At 38.5% G+C, this 14371-nt stretch overlaps 1 protein-coding gene across 1 annotated transcript in view; it reads right to left on the reverse strand.

The window, feature by feature from the left end:
• Nucleotides 1–13320, reverse strand: part of HORMAD1 (HORMA domain containing 1) — a 29836-nt gene extending 16516 nt beyond the window's left edge. The window contains exons 1-7 of the mRNA XM_066377387.1: nucleotides 13297–13320; nucleotides 8457–8519; nucleotides 7708–7852; nucleotides 4220–4283; nucleotides 3768–3804; nucleotides 655–675; nucleotides 350–376 (exon numbers count right to left, since the gene is read on the reverse strand). Of these exons, the coding sequence (XP_066233484.1) occupies nucleotides 350–376; nucleotides 655–675; nucleotides 3768–3804; nucleotides 4220–4283; nucleotides 7708–7852; nucleotides 8457–8489 (327 nt within the window). The 5' untranslated portion in view covers nucleotides 8490–8519; nucleotides 13297–13320. The remainder of the gene's footprint in view (nucleotides 1–349; nucleotides 377–654; nucleotides 676–3767; nucleotides 3805–4219; nucleotides 4284–7707; nucleotides 7853–8456; nucleotides 8520–13296) is intronic.
• Between the last annotated feature and the right edge of the window lie 1051 nt (nucleotides 13321–14371).

The raw sequence follows: 14371 nt of genomic DNA on the forward strand, positions 1-14371 counted from the left end.
TAACCTTATAAAAATAATATTGTAAAGAACCAGAAGTCAGTGGCTTTCTGGCCTACTATCAATCACATAATCTGTCTTGCAGTAAGTGTATTAATTTATTTAAAGAGAATAATACAAACCCTGTCTTACCTCAAAAATGTCTTTGAGGTTCAAAAGTGAAAAAATGTGAAAATGCACGAATTAAAGCACAATTTAAAGCAGGAGATATATTATAAATTATTTTAAAGTTTTTAATTGATTTTAGAGAGGGAGAAAGGAAACGGAGAGGGAGAGAGAGAGAAAGAAAGAAAGGTTAAGTTATTCTTAGATACTAGAGGCATTGTTACTTTACTAACTTAAGCATACTTACCTGAGGGTCTTCTGGGTTGGTGTATACCTATTTAAAAATAATTTACAATTAAATTATACAAGGGTTAAGTATTCAAGGAGAACTAAATTAGTTGTTTAGACTAAACTATTATATGAACTCATCAAAATAAAATATAAAACAATCCCCAAAATATTAGCTGCTGGTACCTTTTTCCAGTCATTAGTTATTTTTTTCAGTTATTTGAATAAACAAACATAATTAATTGACGGTTTTAGTATTATTTAATTAAGCAAGGCTGAATTTGAGAGTCTTTTAAAAAGAACATATAATTTAAATATACTTACAGCTAGAACAACCATCCTTAGCTGAAATAAAACAAAGAACAAAAATATTACTTTTATTGTTAAAATATTTTTTCTTGATGGTACATAAGAATTCTGTCTTATTTCAACATTTACTCCTAATAAGAAATAATCACGCAGCCTGATCAGGCGGTGGCAAAGTGGATAGAGCGTCGGACTGGGATGCAGGGGACCCAGGTTCAAAGCCCCGAAGTCGCCAGCTTGAGCGCGGACTCATCTGGTTTGAGCAAAGCTCACCAGCTTTGGACCCAAAGTCGCTGGCTCAAGCAAGGGATTACTTGGTCTGCTGTAGCCCCTGGTCAAGGCACATATGAGAAAGCGAATAATGAACAACTAAGGTGTCGCAACAAAAAACTGATGATTAAGAAAAAAAAAAAAAAAGAAAAAGAAATAATCATGCAGAAAACAGACTTCATATGATGCATATAAAGCAATATATACCTTAGATATCTTTTTCTATACCCCAAAATATCTATTTCTAATTGACTTACTGAAGGTTGAAATTCATTATTTGTTTAAGCAAACAGGGGCAGTACTGCCAACTATACGGAAGATATATATTGTGAAAGAACACATTAAACTCTACCAACATAAAAACTGATTTTGAAAGGAGAAAAAGTAGAGTTAAGAGCTCTGCTCATTTAATAAAGGAAAGAGCCTTTGGAGACCACAGGAGGAGAATCGCAGGAAATCATTCACTCAACTAACCTGTCAAAGTCTACAAGTCATCTTGATTTGGATCTTTTGCTTATATTCCAGAACCAGTGGTGGGATTCAGTCAGTCTGTACCGGTTCAGCAGAACTGATACCTAATTTTTTGAGTTTGGCAAACCAGTTGTTAAAATGGCACTTGTAATCAGAATTCTCTCTAAGGTGAGTGCTTGGGCAGCTGCCCAATGTGGAAATCACAAATTTACATTCCTTACTCTTTTACAATGTTCACCTGCACTAATAGTGTATTTATTCTAAGTGCCCATAGTAATGTTCATTCCTCCATAAGTGAAAAAATTGCAAGTGAGGATGCCAATCAAGAAGCAATATGGAAATATCTTAAATAACAGTTTTATTATTTTTTGTCAGGTATTTTTTTAATGTTTTTTTAATTAATATTTTCAAACTCTTTCTTATCTAGTTTTGTGTACCTCTTTTACTCTTCTTATTTAAGTATTAAATTCATGAAATAATAAACTACCTTTTGGTATATCTTTCTTTATACTACTTAAAACGGTCATTAGGGCAGAGAACCTGTTGTTAAATTATTTGAATCCCACCACTGTCTAGTACCAATCCACCAATATGTCCAATCCGTTCTTTTTCTCTTCCTCTGCCATCCTGGTCTAAGACACCAGTTTTTGTTGTTGTTTTTTTAAGTGAGAGGAGGGGAGATAGAGAGACAGATTCCTGCATGTGCCCAACTGGATCCACCTGGGAAACCCCATCTGGGGCCAATGCTCGAATCAACTGAGCTATCCTCAGCGCCTGAGGCCAACATTCAAATCAGTTGAGCACTGGCTGCAAGATAGAAAAAGAGACAGAAGGGGGTTAGAAGGAGGAGAGAAACACTATCTGTGCCCTGACCAGGACTGAACCCTGGACATCCAAATGCTGGGCCAATACTCTTTCTACTGAGCAAACTGGCCAAGGCCAGTTTTGTTTTGTTTTTAACAGGACTGCAGTAATAAAATGCTATTCTCCTTAATCCAATCTAGTTCTTCCTCTATAGTATATTCTCTAAACAGCAGCCAGAGTAATCTTTCTTTTAATTCAAAATATAAATCTAATAACGTTACATTTCTACTCAAAACCTTCAAATGACTTGTATTTGCTTCTAAAGTAAAATCCAAACTCCTTACCTGCACAGCCATGATTGCTCTGGCCCTGCCTATCTCCCCAGACCTATCTCATACCCCTCTCCCCTACTGTTCATTGCACTCTAGTCATACCGGCTTTTGCCTCTTGAACTCTCCAAAATTCCCCTCCAACTGCATTTGCTGCTCTGCTAGAAATATTCTCTACTCAAAATCAATGCCTGGTTTATTTACATTCAAGTCTCAGCTTAAATGTTACCTCCTCATAGTAGCTCCCCATCTAAAGTTAACCACCTTTCCATTACCACATACTTTTTCTAAATAATTTAATGGCATTTAACACTATTGTAAATTATCTGACTGGCTTGTTTTATTGACTGTCTCCTCCCTATGGAAGAGACACTCTTTATCTTTTTTTAAAAAAAATCTTTAAAGATTTTTTTATTGATTGACTTTATATAGAAGACAGAGAAAGAGAGAGAAAGGATGGAGGGGGGCAGGAAGCATCAACTTGCTTCTTGTATGTGCCTTGACCAGGTAAGCCCAGGGGTTCAAACTGGTGACCTTAGCATTCCAGGTCGATGCTTTCTCCACTGCACCATCACAAGTCAGGCCCTCTTTATCTTTTTGACCACTGTTAGTTTACCCAGCCCCTACCTAGAATATGTGCCTAGCACATAGCAGGAAATCAATATTTAATCAACATAAAATATTTAATGCATTGAGGGAGAGGGAGGTTAGTGACCATACATAAAGTTTTATCTTTTTCAAACTTCATTTGACTTCTTTATATAAATATTGATATAAACATAGGATAAATATACAAAATGGCTTATGGTCTGTAGTAAAACCTTAATTAAAATTTCACTAATTCAGAATTTGTGATTATATAACTTAGGCTACATGGAAATTTATTTTTGAAAGCTCATGAAGAAACAGTTTATTGAACTTAAATTAATAGTATAAATAAGATTATAGAAAGCATGTGAAATAATGAAGACTATTTAAAGACTTTAATTCATTGTTTTTGTAAATTAATGTGTTACTAATACTAATGAGTGTTAACAATTAACCAAAATTGTCTTGGCTAAATCTATTAAGTATTAATTCTATTAGCTTTAAATAAATTGAATATTAGTCTTCAAAATATTCAAATGTTTAGATTGTCAGTAATTTGAACTGGTCTATGCCCAAGTCAGTTTAAATTAATGTTTTACTACATGGTAATTGCTATTACATTTGTAAAATAAACTGTGGAGAAAAAAGGATAAAGAGATACTGACTTACATATTTTTTCTGTAAAGCATCATAGCATCCTAGCATCCTAAAAAATAATCAAGGATTGATTTTTAGATTGGGTGCATTTCCAGAAACTCCATATTATCTCATGACTAACTAATAAAAAATTTTCTTGTTAAAGGTCCCTTCTTATTAACTAGTGTAAAATAATAAAATAAAACAAACAATGTGGCAGAAATATAAAATGTTGATATGGATGGAAGGGAAGACATAAAATATCTGACAGCTAGTTTTTGCAAGGAACAACAATAGGAAAATAAAGCCAACTCACATGGAGCATAAAATAAAGGAAAATATTAATGCAAAAATCCAAAGACTTGCAAAAATGGTATCCATAAAGGAGGAATCACTAAAACTGGGTTAAACACTGAAAGGCATCCAAGGTACAAAAAATATGACTTAATAAAAAATATTATTCTATAGTTAGGCATTTTACTTACCACTTCACTAACTGTGTAGATCCTGGACAATTTTTATCTTCTCTTAGAATTTTGACACAAAGATCTAAACAAAAAATTATAAATATAGAGCCACTAAGATTAGTAAACAATGAGAAATTTGAAATGAAGATCATGTCTTCATCTGTGTACACTATTAATGTCAATGAACTTCTAGATGATCAATCAGTATTGATATAACTAAAGAAATATTATATGAAAACAAATAATATTTTTATACTTATTATAAAATGGCATTATAATGATTAGGGTGCATGTTGATAGGTAGAAAATAATCTTTCTTTTTCTAAGTGAGAGGAGGGGAGATAAAGAGTCCCACATGCGCCCCAAAGGGGATCCACCCAGCAACTCCTGTCTGGGCCCAATGCTCTGCCCATCTGGGATCATGTTTGCAAACAAGTTATTTTTAGCACCTAAAATGGAGGCTCCACTGAGCCATACTCAGTTCCCAGGTCGATGCACTCTCACCAATTGAGCCATAGCTGTGGGCAGATGGAGGCGAGGAAGAGGTGGAGAAGCAGATGGTCACTTGTTCTGTGTGCCCTGACCGGGAAACAAACCCGGGACATCCACATACCAGGCTGATGCTCTACTACTGAGCCAAACGGCCAGGGCTAAAATTTCCATTTTTAAAAGCAATGGAGGCCCTGGCCGGTTGGCTCAGTGGTAGAGCATCAGCCTGGCGTGCAGGGGTCCCGGGTTCGATTCCCAGCCGGGGCACACAGGAGAAGCGCCCATCTGCTTCTCCACCCCTCCCCCTCTCCTTCCTCTCTGTCTCTCTCTTCCCCTCCCACAGCGAGGCTCCATTGGAGCAGAGATGGCCCGGCCGCTGGGGATGGCTCCTTGGCCTCTGCCCCAGGCGCTAGAGTGGCTCTGGTCGCAGCAGCTCTCAGAGCTACGCCCCGGAGGGGCAGAGCGTCGCCCCTGGTGGGCGTGCCGGGTGGATCCCGGTCGCGCGCATGCAGGAGTCTGTCTGACTGTCTCTCCCCTTTTCCAGCTTCGGAAAAATAAAAAATAAAAAAAAAATTAAAAATAAAAAAGCGCAATGGAATACTTGGACATGTTTTTATGTCATTGTTGACCAAGAGTCTTAGAAAATTTGCTATGGATCCTTATCCCAGTAAAATACTTGTAAAAGCCAAGAAGTTGGTTAGAGCCCTGCAAAGAAGCAACATGCAACACAGTGGAAAGGACTGAGAAGATTGCTCAGTCTTAGGTTCTTTATCAGAAAAACAGGGATAATATCTAACTCATAGGCCTGTAAAGTAAATGACAAGATATCATACACAATATTAGGCACAATATTATATACATATTATGTGCTGGGCAGTAAGTTATTAATATAGTATAAACTGACTGTATTATTTTTACACAAGAACATATACTCCCACTATACAAAGCTAAAAAGTTTGTTTGGTTTTTTTGAGTGAGGCAGGGAGAGAGACAGGAACATTGGGCTGCTCCTGTACGTGGCCTGACCGGGGAATGGAACTGGTAACCTCCGCGCTCCAGGAGACACTCCAACTAACCAAGTTATCCGGCCAGAGCTAAATTTTTATTGATTTTTAGAGGGAGAGGAAGGGAGGGGGGGAGGAAGGGAAGCATTTGTTGTTTCATTTAGTCATGCATTTTTTGGTTGCTTCCCATGTGTGCCCTGACAGGGGATCGAACCCACAACCTGGTTTTGGGTTGGCGCTCTAAACCGACTAAGCTAACCGGCCAGGGCTTAAATACAGTATTTCTATCTATTTACTTCATCATTGTAAGAGTAATACCAGGTGAAATTATACTTGAGAAACAGAAAAAAATTATGATTAAGTGCTTTCAAAGATATTGCATATGCTTTTTAAAAACCATTTAGATGTCCACACAAAAATTTGTGCACAAATGTGGCATTATTTATAATAGTCCCAAAGTGGAAGCAACCCAAATGTTCATCAACTGATGAATGGATGAATATACTGCTCACAAAATTAGGGGATACTTCAAAATGAATATGAAGTGATAAAAAAAATTGATTTTTTTTTTTTTTTTGTATTTTCTTTTTTTTTTTCATTTTTCTGAAGCTGGAAACAGGGAGAGATAGTCAGACAGACTCCCGCATGCGCCCGACCGGGATCCACCCGGCACGCCCACCATGGGGCGACGCTCTGCCCACCAGGGGGCGATGCTCTGCCCATCCTGGGCGTGGCCATATTGCGACCAGAGCCACTCTAGCGCCTGAGGCAGAGGCCACAGAGCCATCCCCAGCGCCCCGGCCATCTTTGCTCCAATGGAGCCTTGGCTGCGGGAGGGGAAGAGAGAGACAGAGAGGAAAGCGCGGCTGAGGGGTGGAGAAGCAAATGGGAGCTTCTCCTGTGTGCCCTGGCCGGGAATCGAACCCGGGTCCTCCGCACGCTAGGCCGACGCTCTACTACTGAGCCAACCGGCCAGGGCAAAAAATTGATTTTTTTAATTAAACAAGGACATCAGAAAAGCAAATGACAAGTCAAAGAACGTTATTATGCAAATGAGATGCAAAACCAACTTTTACTTCACTGGTGAAAATGCATTATACAAAAGGCTGAAAGTACTTGAGTAGGTGCATGTTCCTCGATCCTCTAATTTTTGTGAGCAGGGTAACTGTGATATGTCCATAGAATATTCAGCAATAAGAAAAGAATAAAGTACTAATCCATGCTACAATATGGATGAATCCTGAAAACATTATGTTAAGAGAAATAAGCTATTCACAAAGGGCCACATATTGTATGATTACATTTATATGAAAAGTCCAGAATAGAAAAATCCCTAGAGACAGAAAACAGATTGGTGGTTGCTTAGGACTGGGGAGGTTGAGGAAAGTGAGAGTGATTAATGGATATGGAGTTTCTTTTAGAGGGATGAAAATGTTCTAAAATTGACAGTAGTGATAATTGCATAACTCTCTGAATAAACTAAAAATCACTAAATTATAAAATTTAAATAAGTGAATTGTCAGATGTTTAAATTATATTCAATACAGTTGTGTCTGACCAAGCGGTGGCGCAGTGGATAGAGCGTCGGACTGGGATTGGAGGACCCAGGTTCGAGACCCCGAGGTTGCCAGCTTGAGCGCGGGCTCATCTGGTTTGAGCAAAGCTCACCAGCTTGGACCCAAGGTCGCTTGCTCGAGCAAGGGGTTGCTCAGTCTGCTGTAGCCCCATGGTCAAGGCACATATGAGAAAGCAATGAACAACTAAAGTGCCACAACAAAAAACTGATGATTGATGCTTTTCATCTCTCTCCGTTCCTGTCTGTCTGTCCCTATCTATCCCTCTCTCTGACTCTCTCTGTCTCTGTAAAAAAAAAAGAGAAAAAAAGAAAAAAAATTCAATAGTCGTAATTTAACCCCCCCCACAAAATCTCCAAGTCAAAAATTACAGTATTAGAGCAAGCCAATATAAAAATAACTATGTTTAAAGAAAGTTTTAAAATTAACATTATATTACCATCTAGATATCTTGATCCATAAGCACATTCTGGAAATATTCCTCTCAAATACGTTATGCAGGATACTGAAACTGCTAGGAGCCTCTTCACTAACAGCAAAGACTGATGCTCAGTTGATATCTTACTAGGAAATATCAATGCACTCTAAATTGAAGGGAAATTAAAACATTTTATTTAGATTTATTAAAAACAAAGTCTTCCTGAACTTGTAGTAGACCTAATTTTGCAAAATCACAGTACTCTCCCAAAGAATTCCTAACCATAGAGGTCGGTAATCCCCAGGAAGTCAGTGTGGCTCCTAAAATGTGAGGGTGTTTCCAGGGTAGCAGCCTCAAGGTAATATGTAGAAAGTGCTTAACAATCATGTTAAAAATCCCTTTGCAGGTTAACTGTCTCTAAATGCATAATAACTAGATAGACAACACAGTGTAATGCAAGATCTGTGCAAATGTGACAATTTTATCTTTGTCTTTGGAGTAGAGTCTAACATTCACTTTCTAGGAGTGGACTGCTATGAATGATAATTTCATCAAAGCAACAGAATATCATTTACTAATAACTAATGTAAATTGAACCTGAACCAGCCATTAAAGGCAATACATCAAACATCCCATAGAATTCTCCATTAATTCAAAATAGTTTAGCAAAAGTTAAGAGTCACACAGTTTCAAATAAAAAAAATCATTGAGACTTCAAGAAACAATAAAATTAGCTAAATTAAAATATATTCAAATATAAGAAATCATACCACTGAACTTTTCTGCAATTGAGTGGTGGCCATCTTCTGATGAAGTATTTTCTTTAATTCAACCTTGTGATACAAATACGAGCTTTAACAACAGACCTTATTTTTATCCCTGATATTCTAGTTTACTACATGTAAAGGCAGAAACAATCATACATGATTAAATGAGAGGATTCCTTTAAAGTGGAATCTTCAAAAACATTCATTTTGCCATATAATTCTTTTGAACAAGGTCCTAATTTTAGGTCCTTACTAGCAAGCCTCAGATAAACAAGTATGAAGAAAGCTCTTGAAAACACTTTTTCTAAAAAAACCCATGATATTCTATTTTTCTTCACTTCACAGTATTCAAGCATTGATAACATTGTACATGTAGGTATTAAAAAAACTGCCCATCTAACCCTTTAAAATAATCTAATTTTTGTTTTAAATGTGTAGATTCAAAATAACTGCATTAGGTAACTTCACTGAACTTTGGCATGGCTCTGGACAGAACATATTAATGCCCTACTCTGTGGAACGACCATAAAAAGTATATCTATTCTAGACTTTCTTTTTTTACTGATTCTGATTGCTCAATTATGACTTTGTTATTTTGATGTTCCCAATTTTTTGGTCCCCATTTTATTTTTCTTTCTTTCTTTCTTTTTTTTTTTTGTTGTATTTTTCTGAAGCTGGAAACGGGGAGACAGTCAGACAGACTCCCGCATGCGCCCGACCGGGATCCACCCGGCACGCCCACCAGGGGCGACGCTCTGCCCCTCCGGGGCGTAGCTCTGAGAGCTGCTGCGACCAGAGCCACTCGAGCGCCTGGGGCAGAGGCCAAGGAGCCATCCCCAGCGCCCGGGCCATCTTTGCTCCAATGGAGCCTTGGCTGCGGGAGGGGAAGAGAGAGACAGAGAGGAAGGAGGGGGGGGTGTGGAGAAGCAAATGGGCGCTTCTCCTATGTGCCCTGGCCGGGAATCGAACCCAGGTCCCCCGCACGCCAGGCCGACGCTCTACCGCTGAGCCAACCCGCCAGGGCCTATTTTTCTTTCTTTTAATTGACTTATTGATTTTAGAGAGACAGGAAGGACAACAGCGAGAATGACAGAAGCATCGTTTGTCCAGCCTGCGCCGTAACTGGGTAACTGGAATCGAACCCGTCATCTCTGTGCGTCCGGCCGCTCCGACCGTCGGAGCTAGCCTGCCGGGGCTCAGACTTCCTTTTTCTTAATCAGACAACCCAACTACAAGAGTACACAGAAGAACCTATTTACTATAAATATTTAAATTTATCTTTTAGAAGCCTAGAAAAGACACCAGAGTTAACGTACTTTCAAAACCTCTCTTGAAAATAAGTAGGCATACATTTCCCCCCAAATGTCTCGTCATTAAGACTCTAAGAAACTTAAAAGTAGGTGGAAGGTGACAGACAAGTAGATTTAAAAGCAAATAGTTATAATAATGAAATTAAGAAAGACAAAAAGGCAAAAACATAATTACAGAACACCTGAGGGCCAGGCGCGAGCGACCAGGAGAGCTGCGCCAGTAAGCACGCGCTTTGTCCAATGCGCATGCGCCTTCTTTCAACGGTTTCCCGGGGAAGCGCGACAGTACCCCTTTGACCCTGAGTTGAGGTCAGCTTTCCCGCCAAGAGCAGCGCAAAGCACGCTGGGAACCCCAGGAACCCGCGCCACACTCAACTAGAAAAGCCGGAGAAGGTAAGTAATTGCATGTGCAAAGTTTTGCCGTTATGCATAGATTTCATATAGTGACTAAAGTATCCTCAACCAACATTTAATTAATCATATTAATTTTGGATTGTTTTCTAACTCTGATTTTGTTAATAGCTCTACCATATAGTGTATTATTACCACCTTACAGTCTCCTGTGTTTTCAGGAAACCAGTTACTCTAGCGTCCTACTTGGATTTTTTTTTCTTTTATTCATTTTAGAGAGGAGATGGAGAGACAGAGAGAGAGAGAGAGGAGAGACAGAGAGAGAGAGAAGGGGTGGAGGAGCTGGAAGCATCAACTCCCCTATGTGCCTTGACCAGGCAAGCCCAGGGTTTCGAACTGGCGACCTCAGCATTTCCAGGTCGACGCTTTATCCACTACTTGGATATTTCTACTGTGCTATATCTCTGGGGATAGCAGCTAGCTTTGAATGTAATTAATGTCTCATTTAGAAAAATAAAATAAAATTAGAGCTGGTAGATAATTGGATATTCTCTAGCAGTACAAATTTCTTAGTTTACAGATTGTTATATATTCAAATAAATTGTGTTAGTAATATAAACATATCATAATTATTCATAAACTGATATGTCCACATTACCAATTAGTAAAGGCACCCCATAGATGAAAAGATTTGCCCTGAGTCAATTAGGAGAGTAATGAAGACTAGAACCCTGTTTTTAGGGTCAAAAATAGTGGAAATTCCCTGGTGTAATAATTATTTTGCTTTATTTTTCTTTCACACTTAAAGATTATAAATGGCTTTCACATTTACTCTCATATTCTTTCTTAAAAACGTTTTACTGAACCTGGCTGGTGGTGGCACAGTGGATAGAACTTTGACCTGGGACACTGAGGTCCCATGTCAGAAACCCTGAGGTCGCAGGCTTGAGTGCAGGCTCGTCAACGTGTCCCCAAGGTCACTCACTGGCTTGAGCAGAGGATGACGGGCTTGCCTTGAGCTGCCTTCCTCCCCCTGTCAAGGCATCTATGAGAAGCAATCAATGGACAACTAAAGTGACACAGCTATGAGTTGATGCTTCTCATCTCTTTCTCTCTCAAATTTTTTAAATTGAATTTTTGGGGTGACATTGGTTAATAAATTATACAGGTTTCAGGTGTACAATTCTGTAATACATCTTCTTTATCATATTCTTTTACTCTTTTTTTTTTTTTGTATGTGAGACAGAGAGAGATACAGAGAGAGGGACAGATAGGGACAGACAGACAGGAAGGGAGAGAGATGAGAAGCATCAATTCTTCATGGCAGCTCCTTAGTTGTTCATTGATTGCTTTCTCATGTGCCTGAACCGGGGGGGCTACAAAAGAGTGAGTGACTCCTTGCTCAAGCCAGCAACCTTGGGCTCAAGCTAGTAACCATGGGATCATATCTATGATCCCACACTCAAGCCATTGACCCTGTGCTCTAGGTGGCAACCTTGAGGTTTTGAACCTGGGTCCTCTGTGTCCCAATCCAGTGCTCTATCCACTGTGCCACTGCCTGGTCAAGCTCTTTTATCTTAATCTTACTATATTTCTTCCAAGCATCGTGTGAGGGAGACACAAATATTACCCGTTTTAGACATGAGAAAACCGATTTGAGTAAAATTGATTTGCCCCAATCACAACTAATTTCAGTGTGTAATGATGACATGTTAAGTTTCTGGTATGGTGCTTCCTATTAAATTTATTTTGAGTCATTAGTAACTGTAGAAAAAAATGTAAAAATATGAAAATATATATAGCCCACCTGTGAATCATAGAATCAGAATAATGCTTGACTATAGGGAAGGAATAATTTCTCCTCTTAGCCAAAGACTTAGGGTCTTTGGCTATGATTTAAACTGACAGAGACAGATTAATGGGAGAAATGCATACAAGTTTTAATTTTATATATATTTCCATGTATGTGGGAGTCTTCACAAGAAAAATGAAAATCCAAAGAAGCAGAGTTGAATGCTTACATGTGGAATTGGACAAAGAACAATACATTGTGAAAATGTGTTTAAGCAGAAGGGTTTTGGCTGGGGTAATAAATAGGAAGATAAAGTTAGTTACCGTATTTTCTCATGTATAAGATGCACCATTTTCCTAAAAATTTGGAGTCTAAAAACTGGGTGTGTCTTATACAGTGGTTGTAGTTTTTTTTTTACTTGCATTTCCTGCTTTTTTGTGTGGATGAGAAGTTGTATGAATTTTATGATGAATAAAATGAGTTCAATAACTTTATGTAATACACGTTTTTTTAAATTTTGAGACCTATAGTTAAGGTGCATCTTATAAATGGGAGCGTCTTATACATGGGGAAATATGGTAAATAAATTTTGTGCAGATTTATCTTGGCCTTGACTTCATGTCCTTGGTGATAAGGATGTCTCCTTCTGATATAGGGAGGACATCTTTCACATGGGAATTTCATCTCCTTTTTTTTTTTTTAAAAAAAAAGGAAAACCAGAACGTTCTTATTATAGCTGCTATTTTTCAAGTGTCTTTAACTCAAAATAGTCAATATGTCAAAGCAGCATATTTTGGGCTAGTGTGTTCTGAACTCTTCAAATGCAATCACTAACTGCTGATTTAACCAGTTGTAACACTGACTATATTTTGAAGATGAGAGGGGAGAAATGGGTGGTGCTAGCGCAAGAGATGTTAAACATCAACTACCATGATAGTAGTGTATAGATAACTATTTAAAATTGAGAAGTCAGAAAATAGGGGGGCTGGGTGAAGAACGATTAAGAAAAAAAAACACCTCACAGACACAGCATTGCAAGAGGGAAAGGTGAGAAGGTGAGTCTGGGAAGGTCGGGGAGGGTAAGCTGGGGGTGGATGGTGATGGAAGGAAGCCTGACTTGATGTGGTGAATGCACAGTGCAATATGCAAATGATATATTGTAGAATTATACACCTGAAACTTAAGTAGTTTTATTGACAGATGTCATCAAGAGATTCAATAAAAAGTTTTTTTAAAAAGCAATAGAAATATACTAGAACTTGAAGACAAATACTAGAAGAAACAGCTAAAAAATTATCATTGATTCAAAATCATTGATTAAAAAATATTAGTAAAGAGAATGGCATATTGAGCTTTTACAGATAAAATAAACAACCTTCAGTTATAGTACCTTTTTTATTTTTCCAAGTGAGAGGAGAAGAAATAGACAAACTCCTGCATGTGCCCTGATGGGGATCCACCCAGCATCTATCCATTCGAGCTGATGCTCAAATCAGCCGAGCTATCCAGCTATGAAAGGAGAAGAGAGAAAGAAGGGGGAGACGGAGAGGAAGCAGATGTTTGCTTCTTGTGTGCCCTCACTGGGGATTGAACTGAGGACATCTGCACATGGAGCTAACTATCCATTGGGCTAACCGGCCAGGGCTAATAGTACCATTTTGAATGTGCCCCTGAATTGTTTAATAACAGCTGCTAGATATTGTAGCAAATATAACATTTTTACTTGTTAGAAAATGATAAATTCTTGGTTAAATTACACAAACACTGCTATGTGTGTGTGTGTACTATAAGTCAGTTTTTATGCAATTTATCATTTACTATTTGAAACTGTTGAAGAGGAAAAACTTTTTTTCTCTACCCTTTTAGTTTTACTACCTGGAGGCCTGCAAATTAAACTGACAACACACAAAGATTAACAAGAGAATAAAAACATTTAATTATGTACATATGCACAGGTGTTCAGAAAGAAATGTGACTCAAGGATATCATTAGAATTTGCAGTTTGTAGGGGATAGGAAAGGGCAGAGGGGCACTTACGGGAGAAAAAATGACTTAGGAAAAAATAGGCCCTTAGGAGACTAAATGGGATATATGATATTTTTGTGACAATGCTGAGGTGATTTCACATTCACATGTTGACTTGTGCTAACTTCTCATAGTTAGTGATAAAAGTCAATTTTCCTTTGTGAAACTCCATGGGGGATGCTTCATGACAGTTGGATTCTTCTAGAAGACTGCTTTTAGGAAAGGAAGAAGACCTGAGAAAAAGCTTCGTCCAACCTGACCAGGTGGTGGCACAGTGGGTAGAGCATCGGCTTGGGACACTGGAGGACTCAGGTTCAAAACCCCTACGTTGCCAGCTTGAGAGAGAACTCATCAGCTTGAGTGCAGGGTCACCAGCTTGAGTGCAAGCTCCCCAGCTTGAGCACAGGGTCACTGTCTTGAGCGTGGGAACACAGACATGA

This window comes from Saccopteryx leptura, chromosome 3, assembly GCF_036850995.1.
Source record: "Saccopteryx leptura isolate mSacLep1 chromosome 3, mSacLep1_pri_phased_curated, whole genome shotgun sequence".
Taxonomy (NCBI): domain Eukaryota; kingdom Metazoa; phylum Chordata; class Mammalia; order Chiroptera; family Emballonuridae; genus Saccopteryx; species Saccopteryx leptura.